Raw genomic sequence first — 20481 nt, forward strand, 5'->3', positions numbered from 1 at the left:
GAGGGGTTCAGGGGGTGTTAGAAACTTTGGATTTAGTATAGGATTCTATGGGTTGGCTTGAGTTGGAGGGCGATGAGTAGAAAAGAAAAAAATCCAAGGAGGGGTCGATGTAACAAAAAGTTTGGGAAACTGTGGTGGACTAAGGGTTCTGAAGTTTTTATGTTTCACGGAAAATGCGTACCATTAAGATTAAGTATCCCGAGTGGAGTAGTGGTATGATGCTCGTGTACCACCGTCAAGGTTGCCGTCAGATCGCAGGTTTGAATCGGGGGAATAATATAGATATTTTTCTCTGACGAGGTGGCGACCCCCTATTGATGGCGCCGTCATTTCCAATCCAACTCGTTAATGGCAGTAAATTACAATGTACGTATTTCATTTCATATCGTACACCGCCCAGGCTCTATCGACCATTATCAATATTGCAATATAGAGATATGGCCGGAGTTGGTGTTTGGTGAAGTAGTAAGCAAAAAGTCCACTAACCCCCCCCCCCCCCCCCCGTGTCAATAACATGAAGAAAATTGAAGGCCGAACCCTGTAAAAAATAATATTCTGTGTGTAGCAATATAATAACGAGTTAGTTGTTTTCTCATTCAAAACCCTGAAGTCTGTCCTGGGACCCCAGATTAAGAACCATTGCTTTTGACCAAGTTAACAGAAATGAGGGAAGGGTAAAGATCGGGTTTTAAAATTTAAGGAGGTAAAGCAAAAAACAATGATTCTTGCATGTGGAAGAAGGGGGGGGGGGAAAGATTTGTTATGTAACCTTATGAAGTTTCACCGGGGAAAGGGTACCTTCTGACAAAAGTACGTACGGACATCAGGATTTCAGAGATGCTTTGGGAGGGGCAAGGTCTAAAAAAGGTTGGGAACCACTGGCCTAATGTGTTTCCCGAGGAACCCGAGCGTGCGTAGAGTGGACGCATCTTTATGTAACTTACTCATAACGCTAGATTCCAATTTTTCCGAGTCTGTTGCAGTCATAATTCTACTAAGAGTGAAAGGATGGGGGAATAGCAATACAGTCGAATCCCGCTTTAGTGAATACCGTTATAGCGAAAATCTCGTTTTAACGAACATTTTTCTAATCCCCCAGGTAAATTTACATAAGAATAATGCAAAATCCAGGAATTTCTTTATAACGAAATGATTTCTCCGGTCTCTTGGAGCTCGTTACAACGGGATTCGACTGTATAAGTATCAATAAAAATAAGTATTAATAATGTTAATAATGGAGTATGTGAGGATGTATGACAAATTCTTGAAGAATCGATATATGTCATCCATAAAATAATTGTCTCTGAAACTTTTCTTTTCTTAGAGTCATTATAGAAATTGTTACCAAAGAATTTTTTGTTATCTCAATAGGAGTTTGCTGAAACGCATCTGTGGGTCTCCACAATTGATGTGATGCTCACGAACTGACGAGTTGCTTTTGTTGAAGCGTGTTGAGCTTGTGCTAGCTTATGAAAACTTATTCTACAACTCTTTCTCTAATGAGTTTCATGTTATAATCTAGTTTTCACGCGTCTTGTTTATTTCTATGTCCATTTTACTCATTCACCAACTAACTTCCCACATATCGTTGAGTACATAGCAAAGAAAATTTTTCGAGAAAAACTGGCCTTTGGGTTTCATGCTTCGACGTTTTGGCATCTCATATAAATACATACGAGATTTATTTTTGCCTTACAAGGCGGTTAGACGGCCGCTGCTGATCAAGTGTTTATATCTATGTTTCTCACAGACAGAAAACTGCCCAAATTTGTCTCAGTCAAATCTGGTATCGTTTCTCGGTCCTTTTTTTTTTTTTAATGTTTATCGCTTTTTTTTTATGACAGCCTTGACAGGAGAGTGAAAGTTAATCTTATATAGGCGAGGATTACACTATATAATCTTGACAAAGGTTGGTTTATAAAACTTGAAAAAAAATTCAACCAATAAGCGTATCAGTTACATTCGAACGAATGCAACCAATAGGGTTATTAGTGGTTTTTTTTTAAAGTTTTGTGGAAGAAATCTTTCATCAAACTTTTAGAGTGCCCGCTTTACTCCTTTTTTATTGATATTTTTTTTTTTTAAATCTCAGCAATTTTGCACTCCTTAATAATTACTCCCTTTTGTTTTTTTGTTTTCGTTTGTTCACTGTAGGGGATTTTTGTTGATACTCATACAGAGGTAAATCGTGAGAAACCATATGATGTATTTTCCACTTGGGCAGCATAGCGTCATCCGGGTGGAGGGGAAACAAATGTTCAGAGTTGTCACTTTATTTTCTTTTGCTCCCCATTCGGGTTCCGTGTCGTACCGGAGCATCGTCGTCATTTGGTCCTATTTTTGTCATGTGGCATTCCTTTGGTGACTACGTGCGGCGCTTGTTCAATTCTTAATCAGTTTCTAAAAATAACGGACGTACGGTTGGGGTGGGGAAGCACCGCTCACTTAATTAGATTTTTTATTTTATTTTTAGAATCTGTTTCCGGTTTTCTTTTTCTTAATTATTGACGTTCAACCTTGGTAATGATTCCAAAAAGTTTCTTGCTGAAAATTAGATGTATTGATTATAAAAACGATGGTTTACCGGTTTCTTTTTTCTTGTCTTGAATGATATCTAGTTGATGGTTGTATGTTGGGCTTTGCATGCATGCGAATGGATCTTCTCTTCTGCATGACCATCTTTAGATGCAAATTTTTGTTCGAGTTTGATATCAAAATGACGGTATCAAATTCGCCCATATTATGAGCTCAACTTATGCAGTAAAATGACATCTGTTGTGCCAGTTAACAATCGCAAAATGTCAAATTCTGACAATTATTTCATTTCAGTTTCATTTTTTTTACTTCTTTTAGGTGATGAAGCAGGCTGTTCCTCCTCCTCTAACTGCCATCCAGACCCCCAAGACGTACGAGAGGGGATTCCCTTACCCATCTGATGTCGCTGACAACAACGAAGATGAAGTGAGTATACAGTAATAGTGAAAATATTTTTTATAACCACCTACACCATATGCGCGAAATATTTTTTTATTTCACGTACATATTTGCGCCATCATAAATTACGAAGTCTTACGTTACCATAGGCAGACAGGGGAAAGCGATGGGCGCGATAGCCCCCCCCCCCCCTTCAGTTAAAGAAATTGTGTTATTGGTTTCAAGTTTTGGAAAAGATCTTTTATCAAACTTTTATAATGCATTCCCGGCTTAATAGAAAGATGATAATGCTTTCGTGAATAGTCTCCGAATTTATTATCGCATCAGGGATAATAAAATAAAGTGAAATAGAATAAAGATAATAAAAATTAGTGCTATCGTGCTGGGAATCATTAATGTTGCATTACACCAGAGCTGTACAAATCCCAGACGCCAAGTCGCCTTAAAATTACAAGGAACCAGATTTGCGATACATGCATTCTTATCGCATTAGTTATTACCTATAACCAGAATGTTGGTGGTTCGGTTGTGCCAGTCTGGTGCAATGTAGAATGCCACAAACCTGTTATGTCGAGATTTTGAGATAAATATCGTTCTGTTTTCGATGCAAATAAAATCTTGTGGAACTCCCTTGGCCAGTGGCAGAATATGAACCTGTCTATCAAATACGTCACATTTTCGCCCTTTGGAACTATTTAGGGGTCTGCGTAGTCTTTTTTTTTTTTTTTTTTTTTTTTGTTGGTGGGAGTTTCGAGGCGCCATTATGAGTTGGCATCCACTTCGAAAAAATTTCGCCTTTGAGCAGAACACCAAATATGCATTCAACTGCAACAAGCAACTTGCCCAACGAGATGGCGGAAAAAAAATTCCCATAACAAACTTCATAAGCAATTTGAGTGTTCATAAAGGCAGTATGGTGAGGACCAGGGTATGAAAAAATCATGATTCTTATTTTAAATCAGCAATTTGGGGCATAAAATTTAAGGCTTTATACAAAACTACTAATTTACGGGGGGGGGGGGGGTTGCAAATATTTAGTACATTGTATCTTAAGTTTGGCCCTATATTTTTCTCCGTGCACAAAATCTAGAAATAATAGAGCAGCTATCTTCCTGCACTGTGTCTAGGGCTTAGGTGCAATTTATATTTACCAGATCGCGTCTATATTTCTTTTAATCAAGAACTTTACCACATTTCAATAACATGTATATCACACGAGGTTACTTTAAATAGTGATTTTAATCATGATTTATATTAAATCGGCGTACCCTGGTGAGACACGTAAATTACTGTCGTCACTAGAAATGATGAATATAATTAGTATATTAATCAGGGAGTCTGCTGTTGAAACCGATAGCTTTAATCATAAATTCAGTGTAATGCACAGTATTTCTGCGTAGTTGGGGACCGCACAAAATCACCGCGAACCAGCTGTTGGCCACTATTTGGTTATTTCCGCTGCCATTTATAATGCAGTGAAATTTATAAAATTATAGAAACGGTTAATTCCGTTCTCCGCAATTAAAACATCAGTAATATTGCATTAATTTTTTAATGATCAATCTATGGTACGATTGCGACCGGTAGGATTTCATCTCTCTTGCATTGCAAAATTGTGTTATTGCATCTGCATGTCCTGTGACTACACTTCACGTATCTGCATATATTGATTCTTTTTTTAACCTGAATAACAGGAATTCAATACATACACTATAAGAATTAAAAAATATTGCGGTTTTGAAAATGATAAAATAATATTTTATTGCTTCAAATGTTATAGTCCAGCTTTTGAATTCTTGTCTGATATTGCCGACACGTGCCTATATAAATGTACCGAGGCAGAGGAAAAGATTTGTTCTCTGAGGGCGTTGTTCTGTCGTTCTTTTTTTTATTCAGGAAGTCAAGAAAATATTTTATTAGAGAAAGAAAAATAATTCCTCCCGTCAACTGTTTTCTTTGGCATGAGGAAGTTGTCATAAAAACAATAGCTATAAAAATAGTCTGAGGGTGTGCTTTAATTTTGAAACATACATACGGTACTTAGATTAAAGGGATTAAATTAAAGACTGCGTATCGTGTGTGATTTTTTTTTTCTGTTTGAACCTTTTTGGCCAATAAATTTATCACTAATAATAATTAGTAAATAAATAATAATTTATTTATCAATATAAATTTATCATCAATCTAAGATAAATTTATCTTAGATTGTTTAATTTTTTCTGACAATGAAACTGTCTAATAGTCATATGGTTAGCGCAAGAATTTTGAATTGGAGGTCTGGGCAGTGGGGTTCGGCATCAGTTTGTACATTTATATATCTAATTTAAAAACGTCGGGAACAAAATTCACTGTTCAAAAACAAAAACTTAAAAAAATAGGTGAGGGAATTGTTCAGATTTTCAATTTTAATGCAGTAAAAATCTTATATATAAATGTGAAAGTATGTATGTATGTATGTATGTATGTATGCTCTTTATACAAATCTACAGTTTTAGACCGATCGTCGCCAGATTTTGCACATATACCAAACAGGACCGGGATTGAGCCGTAGGCTACTTTAAAAGTTCGTCAGAGCTGGGCAAATGCCCGAAATGGGCGAAAAACTGTCGGGCAACAATGGTTTTGGGGGCCTCAACAATCACTTTCGGAACGTTTACTTTGGTTACCGTGGTTCCCAACAATGCGTTTCAGACGTGAATATGTGCCTTTAAAATGGTTTGTCACACCTTTAATTCTGTTATTATAACAGTTTATTCCTTTATAACGGTTTGTCACTCTTTTCCAATCCTCCCAGTAATTCAAGAAAACCCGGGAAGCGCCGGGTATTTCTGCTAGCCTATATACAGGGTGTCCTGTAAGTGATAATGTGGCCTTTATCTCATCAACCGCCCATCGTATAGGTATAGTTTCAATTTAAAAAATGCGTAAGGCGTTCGAATAATATACATATAAATTTTTTACGGGGCGGGCAACGTCGCCGGGTATCAGCTAGTACGTTATAAAGACAGTTCACAATAACGAGGAAAATTTCCTTGCAATGGACTTCTCGTAAGCGAATTTAAATTTTTTACTCTGTTTAAGTTGTTGGAAATTCTTGCTTTATCTGCATTAATACGTCTTTTTTATCATTTCGTTTTGAACTGATAATAATACAATAAATGGAATAGTTAGCCTCCGGGGTCGTGAATTCTAACACAATTAGCACGATCAAAAAGAAGTACGATAAACATATTGGGTTAAATCGAGAAGCTGTCCATACTTAGATGAGACAACCATAATTTTCTTTATGGGCAATGTATTATAAAAGCATGTATCTTGAAAATAATTAATAATATATATTGGGTTGCTGTATTTCATGTATTTTGACGTCCATATTTTTTATAGACATCTTTTTTTCCAGCAACTTCGTTTGGCAGTTTGTCTGTTGTAGCATTTGTATTTTAGCGAATGAACATAACTCCCCAGTCGTGATATTGTTTTTTGGTCTCACAATAATCAATTATCTCGAGGTGTTACATAGAATTTAATATTAATAAAGTGATATAGCCGAACAGCTAATTGTTAAAATCCTTAATTATTATATCACTGCTCACTTTCGTGGCTGTATGGACTCGTTAACACTTTTCTACCTAATATGAACAAGTCTGTCCGATTTTCTCAGCCGTTCGGAAAAGACTTTAAACTAGAGTTGTTCAACCCTGGTTTGGTCCGGCCCGTCAAGGGGTTCCATTCGGCCTGCGAAGTTGCTCTGGTTAACTATCAGTACACACACAACACGATAGCTACCATACATGAGCTGACCATATTTCTTTTATAAAAATACGTGATATCACCTAAAAAGTTATTAAGGCAAGTAAAGTCAGTTACAGCCGAAAAACTGTCAAAGGCAAGTAAAGTTGCCAATTACAGCGGAAAAACTGTCAAAGGCAGGTAAGGTTGCCATTTACAGCCGAAATATTTGTGAAAGGCTAATGAAGTTACCAGTTGAAGCAGAAAAATTTGTCAAAATCAAATATCAAATCAAAATTGCCAACTATAGCTAAACTTGCTGAGAAAAACGTTAGTCACGGAAAATGATGGTTATTGCATGTCTCTCAAAATGTGATTCACCAAAAAAAGTATATCTTTAAGAAATGTGAAATAAATATATTTGATTATAAGTAATTTTGACAGTCATGATTATATAATGTAATTGTATATAAGTCATGAAATAATCTTTTCTTGATTTCTAAAATCCAACTGTCTTGATGAAAATAAGAGAAAATCAGAGCATTTTGTAAGAAATTTGGGGCGGCCAAAATTACGGGGACACGGGATCTTGAGCAGTGTTTCTCAACCGCCGGGCCCTGACATCATTCATATCGGGCGCGAGTGATTAGCCGTTTTTTATTTTTCCTCATTTATTTTCCGTTATCGTGTGTTTGACCGGGCCTTCGACTCGCAAAAATGAATGAAACCGGGCCGCGGTTTCGAAAAGGTTGAGAACCACTGATCTTGAGGACTCTCTTATTACGGATCACATGATTATCTAACGGCACAGGGTACAGACAGAGTTCATAGTGGGACATGTTCCGCATTTTGTTTGTGGTCACTCTTTGCACGCATATTTCTGGCTCGCAAGTAGCAGAAATACCTCGTATCTGGCCCTTGGACCGAAAAGGTTGTGCACCCTTTAGTTTAAGCTAAGTTCTGGTCGAATAAACCCTGACAGTAAGCAGCGTGGTCACTTAGTCACTGGGAGAGACAAAAGTCGAATAGAAACGTCACATATCCCGTGTGTATGTAAAGGCTAAAAACTAGGAGTAGGGGAGTGTGGAAAATGCCTTTTTTTGTGTCCAGTTTGTTTGTTAGAAATGCGTCAGAGTAATGTTTACGGGGAGCATTCGCGATAATAAATGCCATTCTTAGTTTAGTTCTTTGAATAAAGAGAAAGGAAACCCGGCGTTTTCGAGTATTTTTTACGTTGTAGCGAAATCTGAAATTTTTAACTTTCGCTGTAAACCCAATATTTTTTTGTGGTTTCAATTTTGACATGAATTCTTTGACAATCACTTGGAATCACTCGTTCTGTACGTACTTTAACTGCATACTATCTTGTAATGCATTTCTGGTCGATGTCTGGTATACTACGTGCTTTTGGGTTGAAGAAATGTTAAAATGTTAGCCTGACCGCAAATCAAAATACAGCCAGTGATGGTGAAATATGTTTATCCTATAAATGGATGAGTTCGAAATTTTTATTAGGATGAATCTTGTGGCGTTTCGATAACAAGGTGAAAAGATCAGATTATATGTTGCTATTTAAAAAGGAGGGGGTGCAAAACTTGTTTTGTGAAATCTTAAATTCATCCTCTGAAAATGAGAGATGAAAACGAAGAGGCATTGCAATCAACCGAAGAAAAAACGGAAGAACCAAAAAAATCCCAATAATGTAATCAAGGGAGAATTCGTTTTTCCCTTTTCTTTTTTTGCTAGTGTGACGACTTTTTTTCGTCGTTGCGTAATAACCGCTTAAGATTAATACGTGATAGCAAAACTGAATTTGCAAGAGGGAGAAGCAACTCTTAATTCTTCCCGATAGACACGCTATATATTCATTTTTCCTTTTTCTCTGCTGCTAGTAGAGCAGTGGCGACATCTGTTGTTCGTCTGCGAATATTTTCTTTCGACAATGTTGCTTCACTAAGTCTGGAGATTACAGCTGAGGACATACATGTTGATGGGTTTCATACATACTGACATTGGCGTCGCAAGTCATCATTTTTCCGAAAATGACTGACCGCGGCGTCTAGACGTTGCGTATGAAGGCTTTTGTTGGTTTCCAGTGCTCCAACCGAATCGGGAACGAAATTAGAGGAATTGCGAAAGATGAAGAGTAGCACAGACGTGAAGGAGGAAGGATAGAAGAAAAGATTACTTAATAATCTAAAACCGCAGGAAAGGCTATATTGACGACTTTAAACAAAAAAAAAAAACCGAGGTTCTACCGGCGAGGCGAAATCGTGACTATCCGTGTAGCAGTGTCTGGCGTAAATTTCACTCTGTGATCACAACTTTATCGTAATTTACCAAATGATTTTGTAGATAGATGAAATGCATTAAAAATCACACTTTTGTCTGGGAATCATCCAGCACCCGTAGTTAAAAACCACTGCTCTAGGGCCTGGGCGAGATGGGAAAAAACTTATAACATATTGACGGATTATTTAGGAAATTCAAATGATGATAAAAATTGATTTTTTCAATTCGTTAAAAAAGTATGAATCACACCAGTGTTCCGACACCCCATCTATTGACTTTCGCTTGCAGAAATATGCAATACGAAATGTGCAAAACTTTATTTTTCGATTAGAGATCGTACTTGTTTTTCTTTTCGGTTGATAAAAAGGTATCATTATTTGCCTAAGCCAGAGGTTCTGAAACTGTTCGCCGAGAAGCGGTGGTCCTTACAAAGGGCCGCATTTGTGGTTTGTTTACAGGTACCTCGTATTATTAGCATGTTGTGCTTAGATCTAATACTGAGGTGAACATGACTCGGGGAAAAAACGTGTCAAAAAATGAAAGTGAAATAAACATTAATATAGTTGTTGGAAGAAAAATATAGCGGCTGGAATCAATAAGTGGGCCTCCCCCCCCCCCCCCCCCCACTAAATCTAAAAAAGAAGGGTTTTTTTTTTTTAGTTTTTTAGTTTCGTTTTTGAATTAATTTTCAAAAAAAAAAAAAAGTGAAGTCAAAATTAAATATTTGCCATAGCGGAAAAGGCGTTAAACAATAACTAAAAGAATTCATAGAAATTAATTATTGGATAATTAATGTAATCAATAACAGAAAAAAAAACAATTTTCTAACATAAAAAACGTATTATCCTAGGGGATGCGGGAAGGTAAGTCGCATGGCTTTGGGAGGGGGGGGGATGCGGGAAGGAAAAAAAGGTTGTGAACCACTCACTAGTCTGTGGCGAAAAAACAAAATTCGATGAGTATAAAAACAAGCCTGCCGTTCGGAATCGGCAATAAATTGTTGGTCCTGGTCTAATTAGCTCTCATGTGCAGAAAGAGACCGTGGTGCGACAAAAATGATCAAATGAACGGGTATGACATAGGATCCTATGGGTTATATTGCGTTGGGAGCGATGCAAAGAAATTCTTCAATAGACTATCACACACTCTGAATTTCAAAACCTTGCTGAAATCTATAACAGTAGAGAAAAACTCCTGTGCCTTCGACACAGGACTACTATTTACTATTCTTCATGCACAATGACCAACAGTACAAGGTTTGTAACTTGTGAGTCTAAAATTCTTGCAATTGATAAGTTGTGATAAAAAAAAAAGTCAAAGCTGCAAAAAATGGGACGTGGTCTCGCATGCTTTAGTACTTGTGAACTACTTTTTGGCTAAATATTGAACAATATCATGATATACTTTTTACAGTTATGTTACTTGGTGGTTAGTCCACCTATTGGCCCTGATGTGGACCTTTTTTTAAAAAAAGTACCCCTTGAGCTTTCTTTTCGTATTATGAGCGTATGAGTCAGTAAATTCTAGTGTACGTATGTATATAGCTTCCACTTTTTTCATATTTAATTGTATTTACTCATAATAAGCATTCTAATCGTGCATTTTGGAATATTCTGTAGTCAACTTTTTATTTTATTTGGGTAGTTTCGAGAGACCCCAGTTTATTTTTTTCTCTTTTGTAGGCCTTTAAGGCGTAAGGTGAACCTGAGGTGTCATCAAAATTAATTAACTTATCTAGCCATAGCATTTTTGCACTACTGCTTGTTGAATCGACTGAGTAATGATGGCGAGGTTTGCTTGACGAGTTATTGCTACTCGTTGGAACCTCCGTATCACCAATCAGGGTTTTCAGGAGATTTATCTTTTCCATCTGCATGTATGAGACAGACAGCTATGACCGCTGACTTCCCAGAGAGTCCATCTTGAGATGGTTTGCGCTCTTTTGCAAAGGGATGGACGGTCTCTCAGAACATATAACACCATCAGAGTACCATATATGAGGCAAATGAACTGACCAGATAGAATATGAGGGCACCTACAAACCCGACTGGTTTGTACACATTGTGGGTAAAATGAAAAGATCTTCACACCGTATGTCATCTTTAATTTTATCTATCCGAAATTCTCTTCTATCCGATTGTGAAGTTGCTCACACACATTTCGGCCTTGTTTCAGTTTTTTTTTTTGAATCACATCTGAAACGATTTTCCATAGAAACCTATGAGAAATCGTGTTTCGATTAATGAATATCATTCCCAAACGGATTTCCTTGTTATCCCGAGGAATGATTGTATACTTGCTCTGCTGCTTATTCGCCACTCTCAGCGATTCTTTGTATTTATGATCCAATAATTGCTATCGTCAGATGACTAATTGGATTTCTTCTTTAATCGAGTATAGTATTATTTTTGTATGTAGTGTAAATTGGTTTAAGAACGGCATTTTAAATTCTGCGGGGCTTTTAAATTAAAATGTTCTTCTATTTGTTTGAGCAAAATTTTCTTCAGAATCGATAGGTAATATTCATGTACTCACTGTCATTTCTGGGCTTTTATTCAAGTGGGGTTTTAGGGTAAAATCGTTGGGGTTATTTACTTTAAGCGCTTTTTCTTTGACGCTCAAGCTTTCAACTGCCTGTCAAGAACATCGCAAGTGAAAGAGTCGGAAATAGTTGTTTAATTGTTATTTCTTTTTTTTTTAAATTTCGTAAATAAATTTTATTTCTCTTTGCAGGATTCTCGGTGCTGGAAACATGAACAGTGTAAGTATTTCAAACTTCATTCAGTTCCCCCCCCCCCTAACTCATTCTATAGTATAACCTACTGTAGCCAATGTGTTGAATTCATTGATTGGGAGCAATACCTTTCGCTTAAATTGTTGCTAAACCATGAATGACATGTAACATCATAAAAATTCTTCGGGAATTTGTAACAAATCGATGAGTGACGAAAAGTGTTATGGTAGAGTTATTGTTGTTTTGCGTGTGATAAGTGCTGCCATCTCTCTTACAAGTAAGAAGTGAAAAGGGCATATTTCCCGAATTTTTCGTGTTCATGTGAATAACGTGTTGAAGCTTTTCTTCTTGTGAAGAGGTTCTACTAAAACTGATGAGAAATCAATGAATGGAATGAGGCCATGACATTAACAATGATTATTTACCTTTATCACATCATTGACTCAAGATTACAAAATAAGTCAGTCAGTATATGAAAGGAATTGGTGGACAAGTTAAAATTAACTTCTTCAAATCACTCTTAGGTAAATTATACAGGGTGCATTGCAAACAGGAGGTATATGGCATATTATACTGGTGAACCGTTAATTCAACAGGCATACTTCCAATTAAAAAAGTTTTCAAATAACGTGTACTCAGATACGCCGCCCATGTTTCAAGGTATTGTATAGTTATTAAAATAGAAAAAACTTTTTATGCGGTCCCAGTGTGGCCCAAAATTCAAACACGCAGGGCAACACGCCCTGCCTTTCCTGATACCAAAAACATTCCATGTTTCTATGTGCAATATTCACTGAGATATTCGAATTCGAAAGAATATTGGAGAAAAACAGCTCTAAATGCGGAATAACCGTTTTACCTGCATTTAAAGCTGTTTCTTCCCAAATTCTTCCGTTTTCGGATTCGAATATCTCAGTGAATATTGCACTTATAAATATGGATTTTTTATTTATTTATTTTTTGGCATCAGGAGAGACAGGGCAACAACTCTCTAATTGGGTTTCGGAGCATAAGGGAATTAATTTTTTATTTTAATAACTATACAACCCCGTGAAACATTAATGACGTATCTGAGTACTACACGTTACTTGAAATTTTTTTTCTAATTGAAAGTATGCCTGTAGGATCAACGGTTCGCCAGTATAATGCCATACCTCCTGTTTGCTATGCGCCCTGTGTATGTCGTGTTATAAATGAAAAAAAAATTTAATTGCCTCAAATATCGATTTTGGATACTATTGTTGTTGATTTACGGTATTAATTTTTTTGTAGCTCGATTACCGTATATATATTGAATTTTTCTTGGTGGAAGAAAAAAAAAAGACGTGCTATCAATGCTCTTACATTTTTCCTTGACGCGAGCAAAAATAAATTTTTGAAGAAAGGAATTGTGAACTCATGAAAGGATGAGGTGGTGGGTTTTAGGGAGCGAAAAAATCTAGGCGACTATCTACGAACTTTATTTTTTTATTAATATTTAATTTTGTTTTTCGTTTCTTATGAAAGACCTCTCCTCACTGCGGGCTACCTTCAAAGCCTTGGCGTTATTCTTTGTTCTATTATACCGTCTTTTGTTGGAGAAGTGCTTTCTTCCCGTCCGGGTTTTTGTCTCCACTATCTGTACGACCGTCCTTCCACCATCGGCATTATTTATTATTTTCATGCCATCCGCCATCTTCGTCCACATTCCCCTCCCACACTTTCATTCTTCGGATTTTAAGGAAATTTACCTAAAAGATTACTTCTCACCGAGAATTTTTTTTTAAATCTCCATCTGAAATTTGTTTACTTTTTACCTGATAAAATATAATGTCTGTATACACGATGGAGATGTTAAAATTACACTCTAAATTTAGAATGCCTCACGATTGTTAGAGGAATTTTTTTCTGCTGCAGCAATGAAATTTATCATATATATGTCCTTATTAGTGCACAAGTGTTTTTTTTGTTCTTTTTTTTACCAGAAAAAAGCTATTCGAATACAAGGAAAAAAGTAGATCACTAAGAGAAGTCCAACATATTTTACGCTACCTTGCTTCTACATTGACACGAAATTAAATTCAGATCAGCTTGTGATCGTATCAATTCTCTTTCCCTTGCTTCGTGCATAATAATGATATCAGTTATGTGCAAGATTCAACGTCTCGTGATTTATTTATATAATCATCTTTTCTGTTGCTCAAACATTTAATCAATAGTTTCTTTGCGTCACCAAAATCAAACTTTTTTTTTTTTAAAGTTTGTATGAAATCGTTGTATTGTGGGAGTGTTTAAAAAATTATTAATGCTGATTTTGATTTGCGGTGGCATAGTTGCACTTTCAATCAATTGCATATTACTTCAATTTGATCGATCCTATTCACTAGCGTACGCCCCCCCCCTTCCCCAGCCTAGATTTTTAATGTTTTTTGCAGTAAAATAATAACACCCCCCCCCCTTTGGGATGAAAAGAAATGCATCCTCTTCTCTAAGAAAGTACGCTGCTGATCGTATGTAATGTGAGGCCCGTAGTTATTAACTGCTGCAATTATTTTTTTTACTTTAATTTTTTTTAAGCTTCATTTGTTTTTTATTTGCGTAAATTGCTATGATTTGGACTTTTTCCTCGGTCAAACCTACTTACCCTCCTGTCTATATCCTCATTGCTCCAGTGTACCCCATTTCCAACGGTTTTAATTTTTATTTTTTTTTTCTAATATAAGATCTGAAGTACCCATGCATGTACCTAACTCAAATGGTCCTAGTAAAGAATATCGACCCAAATTAATTAATTCTTTTTCTTTTTAAAGAGCATTTTGACATACAATAAACACAAATCAATCGATCAAACAAAATTTTTTTTTTATCGCCGGTTTTGGCTCAGGTGTGAAGAAGTTACGATTTGGTAGATGTTTGACTTTTTTAATTGTTTGCTTTTTGTATTTGCAGTATCTGAAAGTGTTGCGTTGCCATCATTTACTCCCCCCTCTCACACTTCCTTCCACTCGACGCCGTCGAAGAAGTCTCCCACGAGAACGTCCTCGTAAGTAATAACTAAATGACTCGCAATTCGTTTCAGTTACATATTTACTTTTTCCTTCAAACTTAGTGGCAAAATGTTGACTAATTATACCCACATATATTGATTCTTGATGTATAAAGTTTGTTATTTCCATGTACCTTATATATTTTGAAGAATTTCGAATCCGTTCGGACGATCCAAAAATTTTCAACAATTTAAAATTGTAAGTTCACGAGTTTCTTTTATTGATTTTCTGCAGAACTTTCAAAATGGTTTCTTGGATATTGCAGCGTTTCAGAAAATAACTTTCCCCCCCCCCCCTCATCTGTTTGCTCTACAAAAGTTTGGTAGGTGATGGCAATCAAATCGATCCATCAGCTTCCAGTGGTGAATCTTTCTGATGGACTATAGCAATCTCTCTTTTCTTCATGGAAATTTTGTTTTTGCTCCCCCTGACGATCGTTTTACAGTCATTATTTATGATACTTCGGTTTCTCTTTTTCTTTCTTTTTTTTCATGAAAATGCAGTTGATGTGCATTTTTTCGCCTTTAAGGCAAGAAATAGAAATCAGCGTTATCATGAGCTGAATTCTAAGACAATGACATCAGAGTTTTAACTGCAGAGAGTACTTTCCTGATCGGTTCATTGGATAATTTACTGCAGTTTCAGTTCGCAGTACTGTGCGTAAGAGAGTGTCTTATGTTGGTGCTGCCATCTACTTTTCAAATAGACTTTTGTTGATGAAATTAATGTATTTTTTTATGTTGTGGGGAGAAATAGTTTTTTCCATTAATTAATTATTACTTGTACTCCTTACCTGGAACTTTGATGTTGCATGGACCCACTGAATCGCCCAGTTTGATAAATTCGCCGGATATTGGATATTCTTTCACGTACATTACTCTTAGTCGGGATGAAACAATTGCATATTTGTATATCAGTCGTCAATTTCTATTTATCCCCACCGCGCTTTCTCACCTGCTTTCTCCTATGAGATTACGTTTAAACCACGATGCACAGCGCTCCCGCTGAAGTTAATAGCAGTAGGGGGGGGGGGGGGGCTAAAAATGACTTAGTTTGAGTTTCAGCGCGCATCGAACGCTAACCGTGTTGGAAGTTATGATAACCGATTAATCCACACTGCTATGAATTTTTTTTTGGGGGGGGGGCTTGCTATAATTTTCTTTTGTTTTCTGTTTCCTAGCATTTGCTTATATTTCTCGTGCAATGGGTTAGCGATCATCCCACGCTTGTATGTAGTAATTAGTTTTATGCGTTGTCATTTTATAGAGATAGAAATAACTGCTTCATTTCCTGCATCATTCATTTATGTTGCGCAAAATTACAATAGATATATTCCTCGAATTAGCTCGTACATTTCTTCTACCCCCGCCACCACTTTGAGCGAACCTATTTGTTTTTCTTGCATGTGATCAAGTCTTCAAATCATTCATCAAAGTTTTTCTCGTTTGTTAGCACATGGTTTCCTTGTAACTTGGAGAGGGAAGTTGAAACAGTATGGCTGGAGGAAAAAAAGAAACGCAATTGCAATGGGTAACAAGAAACATAATTTTATTTCCCAAGTAAAATTTTCATGTACAAATTATGGAGTGTTCGACATTTTTACTTGTTGCATTATTCTTTGCTCATCGCTCATATATTCACGGATATGAAAGTAGAGTGAGTTTTGGCTTATTTTCTTTAAAGAGCGTAACAGTTTCCGAACGGCTGTAGCTGTCTGTTTATTTTGTTAATCGAAAATTTATTAAAAACATTAATATTCCAAACTTTGTTAATGGAAGTTTTCATCCCTCTTAAAGAATGGCCCTAAGTGTACATTCACTGAATAGTATAGCATTTTTCCCCTCTTTATTATCCAACTACATTAATTACTCACTAAGATTTTTAGATCGCATAGTATATTTTCATTTAAACTTTAAAAAAAAGTTCTTGGCCATAAAATCTTTTAAATAAGCACCTTTCTTGTCCTTTTTCTCCATTCTTGTTATCTGAAGTCGCAGCCAAGAGCTGCAGAAAGTGCGATATCGAGCGTCTTCCCGACCGAGACGCGATAAAAGCCCATAAAATATAAGGAGAACAAAATCACCTCCAGTGCTAGAAAAAACAAGCTTCAAAAATAACTTTTTCTTTGTCCCTGGAGTGATAGTTTTTCCTAAGTTTTTCCACCTAATGCACCCTCACTTTCCCCCTTTTCGTATTTATTTATTTGCAGAACATGGCGCACAAGAATCCTTGGTTTACTTACCATTTGCAGCAGGAGTGCACAACCTTTTCAGTTTGCAGGCTAGATACGCGGTATTGCTACTGCTCGCTGGCCAGAAGCTAGTGTTCATTAGGTGACCATATGATCCACATTTTACAGGACATTTTCGTAATTTTAGCCGTTCCGATTTTTTTCTTCGAAACTTACATGAACTTTTATTCTTTTCTGGAATCTTCTCATAGTTTATAAATCATAATTATATTCATACTAGGTGGGGGGGGGGGGCCTCTGCCCGCCGCCGCGCGGCCAACACCCCCCCCCCCTCCCCATTTCTCTTCAGAACATATCTTGTTTATTTCATCCCACTTTATCAGCGTGCTATGGAAGGGGACGTGTGAAAGCACCAGCTTACTGAAGAAGCGAATTTTAATAAAAATAATAAAGCAACAAAAAACAAATGAGACTCATCAAGTACCCCCGGAAAACTTCCCCATGCGGGTGCCAGATTCAATTCGCTGAATTTTACTGGGGCCCCACGCTGCATATATCTTGGGCTACCGATGTGTTGCAAATTTTACAATGTTAAGCAACAAAAATCAGTGAGATACATCCAGGGGCACCGAATTAGAACCTGTCAACATTTCCATGGAGCCCTAACCTGGAAGCTTGTCGGACACCCCCCCCCCCCTGTGAGGGGCCACGAAAATTTTTCATTTTTATCAATTTTACAATGAATAAAATCCAGGGCCCCACATCCAGTAGCGGGGACACAATACGCAGATTTTTAGTGGGGGAATCCAGACTGGACTTATCTCGGTCTTCCGCTGTTGCAAATTCTACAATGTTTAACAACAAAAAGAATAAGATTCATCCAGGATCCCAAAATGAAACCTGTAAACATTGGGCCCCGATTTGGAAGCTTGTCGGTCATCACATTGCGAGTGCCATGAAAAATTTTCATTTGTATTCGTTTTACCAACGAATAAAATCCAGGGCTCCAACTAATTACCCGGGACACCAATTCGCGTACTTTTGGTGGGGCCCCAGACTGGCTTTATCTCGGGCTTCCGCTGTTGCAAATTCTACAACAGTAAAGAATGAGATTCATCCAGGGACCCCGAAATGAAACCTGTAAACATGGGGCCCCCGTCTTGGAAGCTTGTCGGTCATCCTCCGGTGCGAGTGCCATGAAAAATTTTCATTTGTATTCGTTTTACCAACGAATAAAATCCAGGGCCCCCACGCAACTACCCGTGACCGAATTCACAAATTTTGTGGGGGGCCCCCAGACTGGATATATCTTTTGCTTCCGCTATTGCAAATTTTTCAACGTTAAAGCAGCAAGAAAACAATGAGATTCATCAAGGGCCTCTGGAAATGAAAACTTTTAACTTTCCCATGAAGGTATACGTGCAATCCCCCCCGGGTACCCCAACCCTGTGCGTTGGGAGCACTGCCGTTATATGTCTATTATACATATACATACCTCTCGGCATGACCCCCCCCCCCCCTCAAGGACAGGGCTGACAGGAGCCACAACTATTCTTATCACTTTTTGATTTTTCACACTCTAAATCATAGTCTCCCAAACCTTTTGCTCCATCGCTTCATCAGAAATTTTTTCCTCTCATCGCCCCCCAACTCAAGTAAACCCATAGGATCCTATGTTAAATCAGTATGTTCTATCGCCCCCTTGGACCATTCCATCGCCCACTTTGGGAAGCACTGCTCTAAATTAACCACAGAGGGGGCCCCCCGAAAAGCTGGTTTGGGGGCTCACCATCTAAATTCCAGCCTAAGGGCCCTTCTGTAGGATGTGGGAGCCTCTCGGTACATGCACATAACATGGTCCCGATGGGTCAAATGGGTCCCGATATATGCTAGAGTTAAATGAATACTTGACCCAAAATCGTAACCGACTTCCGTAACACAAAAACGTAACAGATTTCCGTCACCCATTTCTGTAACATAAAATCGTCACTAATTTCGGTTGCTTAGAAACAGGCCCTTTTCGAGTTTGTGATTTTATATTATAGAGTAGATGTATAAATATGCATCTCGTATATCAGTCAAAGTCAATTTTTTTCGTGAGTTAGATTTTAACCCACCACGATTTGCAGTAGCGCTTCATTTCCCGCCATTTGCGATTTTTCAGTGGTGAATGACTAATTTGTTAATCTTTGACAACTTATTTGGCTGTAATTTCAGATGTCCCGTGTTTTTCTGTAAGGATTTCTCGTATTTTTATCGAGGAAATATAATTAAGCCTAGGTATATGTATATATCGTGTTGTGTGTATTAATAATTTTCTCCTACTACTACAAATATGCGTAAACCGTACATGAACCTTGTAAACGTTCCTCTTATGAATGGGAATGTGCCGTGTACCTAACACGAACTTTGTTTCTGAGGACTACCTGTTCTGTTGGTAAGGAGTGCAGCCATCAGTCTTCCGAATTCGGAAACGAACAATTCAACAATTTGTTTCGCCTGCTCATATTTTGCGGAAGCTTTAAAAGTTGTATTCCTGATTGCTGTCTGTGGAGAGAGATATAGGCCCATTTTTATATTCGGAAACCTTTCGCGGGCCGGATGGAACCCTCTGGTGGACCACAGGTAGTTGTGCACCCTGGTTTACAGGATAGGAAATACAAATAGAATAATATGATCATTCCTATCTGACAGTGTGTGTAAAAGAAAGAATTCGTGGGGAGGGGGGGGGGGGAGAGGAGAAGATGCAAAATAGATCTAAACGTGGTCAGGTGTGAGGGAGTAGAAAAAATAGGATGAGAGTTGATATTCTAATCTTTTCTGAAATAAAAATATTTGATTCGAGATAATAAATGTAGTATTTAAAAAAAATTAAGTGAATGTAACATGTTGTTATAGATTCGAAGCGATGGAAAGAACATCGGAAGAAAGGGTGGGGGTTTAAAAGATACTCTGCTTTTCAAAACCAAATTTTCAAATACCAAAGGTATTCGTTATTATTGGATGAAAAGGTGATCGCATTGTGCGAACGTCAAATGACGTGTTCCAATGTTATTCGCTACGAAAAAATGTGCAAATCGCATGAAAACATCTGATATACTCTCTTGTGAGTTTTTTTCTTTCAAAAAAGGGCGCCTGTTTTGGTTGAATTAGGACTGGTTTTTGGCTGAATTGGCAGTTTCTCCTCGATGTTATGTTGCCAGGATTTTGTTCATCGAGAACGTTGTCAATTTTTTTCCCTTCTGTGTACCATTCTGTAATTTCTTACATATAAAGACAATTCCAAGCAGATAAATAATCTGGAGGCCCTTTTCTCTGTCATTTTAGAGCATGTACAAAAAATGATATACATAAAAAACATTGGACAAACGCAATAAACCATTGACAGTATCAAGACAATTCGAATTCGCTTAGGAGCGCAAGTGGTTAATTGGAAACAAGTTATGTGGTCCGATGAATTACGTTTTCATTTACACCATGTAGATGGGTGAGTGAGAATTTGACGGAATCAGAACGAAAGTATGGACGTCAAGTTCAAGTGCTTTGCTACAACCTTTGAAGCTGGAGGCCAATGT

At 37.3% G+C, this 20481-nt stretch overlaps 1 protein-coding gene across 2 annotated transcripts in view; it reads left to right on the forward strand.

Moving 5' to 3' along the window:
• The window catches only part of LOC149069483 (uncharacterized), a 244880-nt gene that overhangs the window by 139677 nt on the left and 84722 nt on the right, over window positions 1-20481 (forward strand). The window contains exons 5-8 of one of the 2 annotated variants that reach the window (XM_089249466.1): window positions 2854-2961; window positions 11689-11716; window positions 14618-14711; window positions 16168-16245. In XM_089249466.1, the coding sequence (XP_089105592.1) occupies window positions 2854-2961; window positions 11689-11716; window positions 14618-14711; window positions 16168-16245 (308 nt within the window). The remainder of the gene's footprint in view (window positions 1-2853; window positions 2962-11688; window positions 11717-14617; window positions 14712-16167; window positions 16246-20481) is intronic. The other variant, XM_089249467.1, reaches the window with a different exon arrangement.

This window comes from Pholcus phalangioides, unplaced genomic scaffold (genome assembly GCF_987345545.1).
Source record: "Pholcus phalangioides strain wild (caught in Gottingen) unplaced genomic scaffold, Ppha-v1.0 ptg000022l_1, whole genome shotgun sequence".
Taxonomy (NCBI): domain Eukaryota; kingdom Metazoa; phylum Arthropoda; class Arachnida; order Araneae; family Pholcidae; genus Pholcus; species Pholcus phalangioides.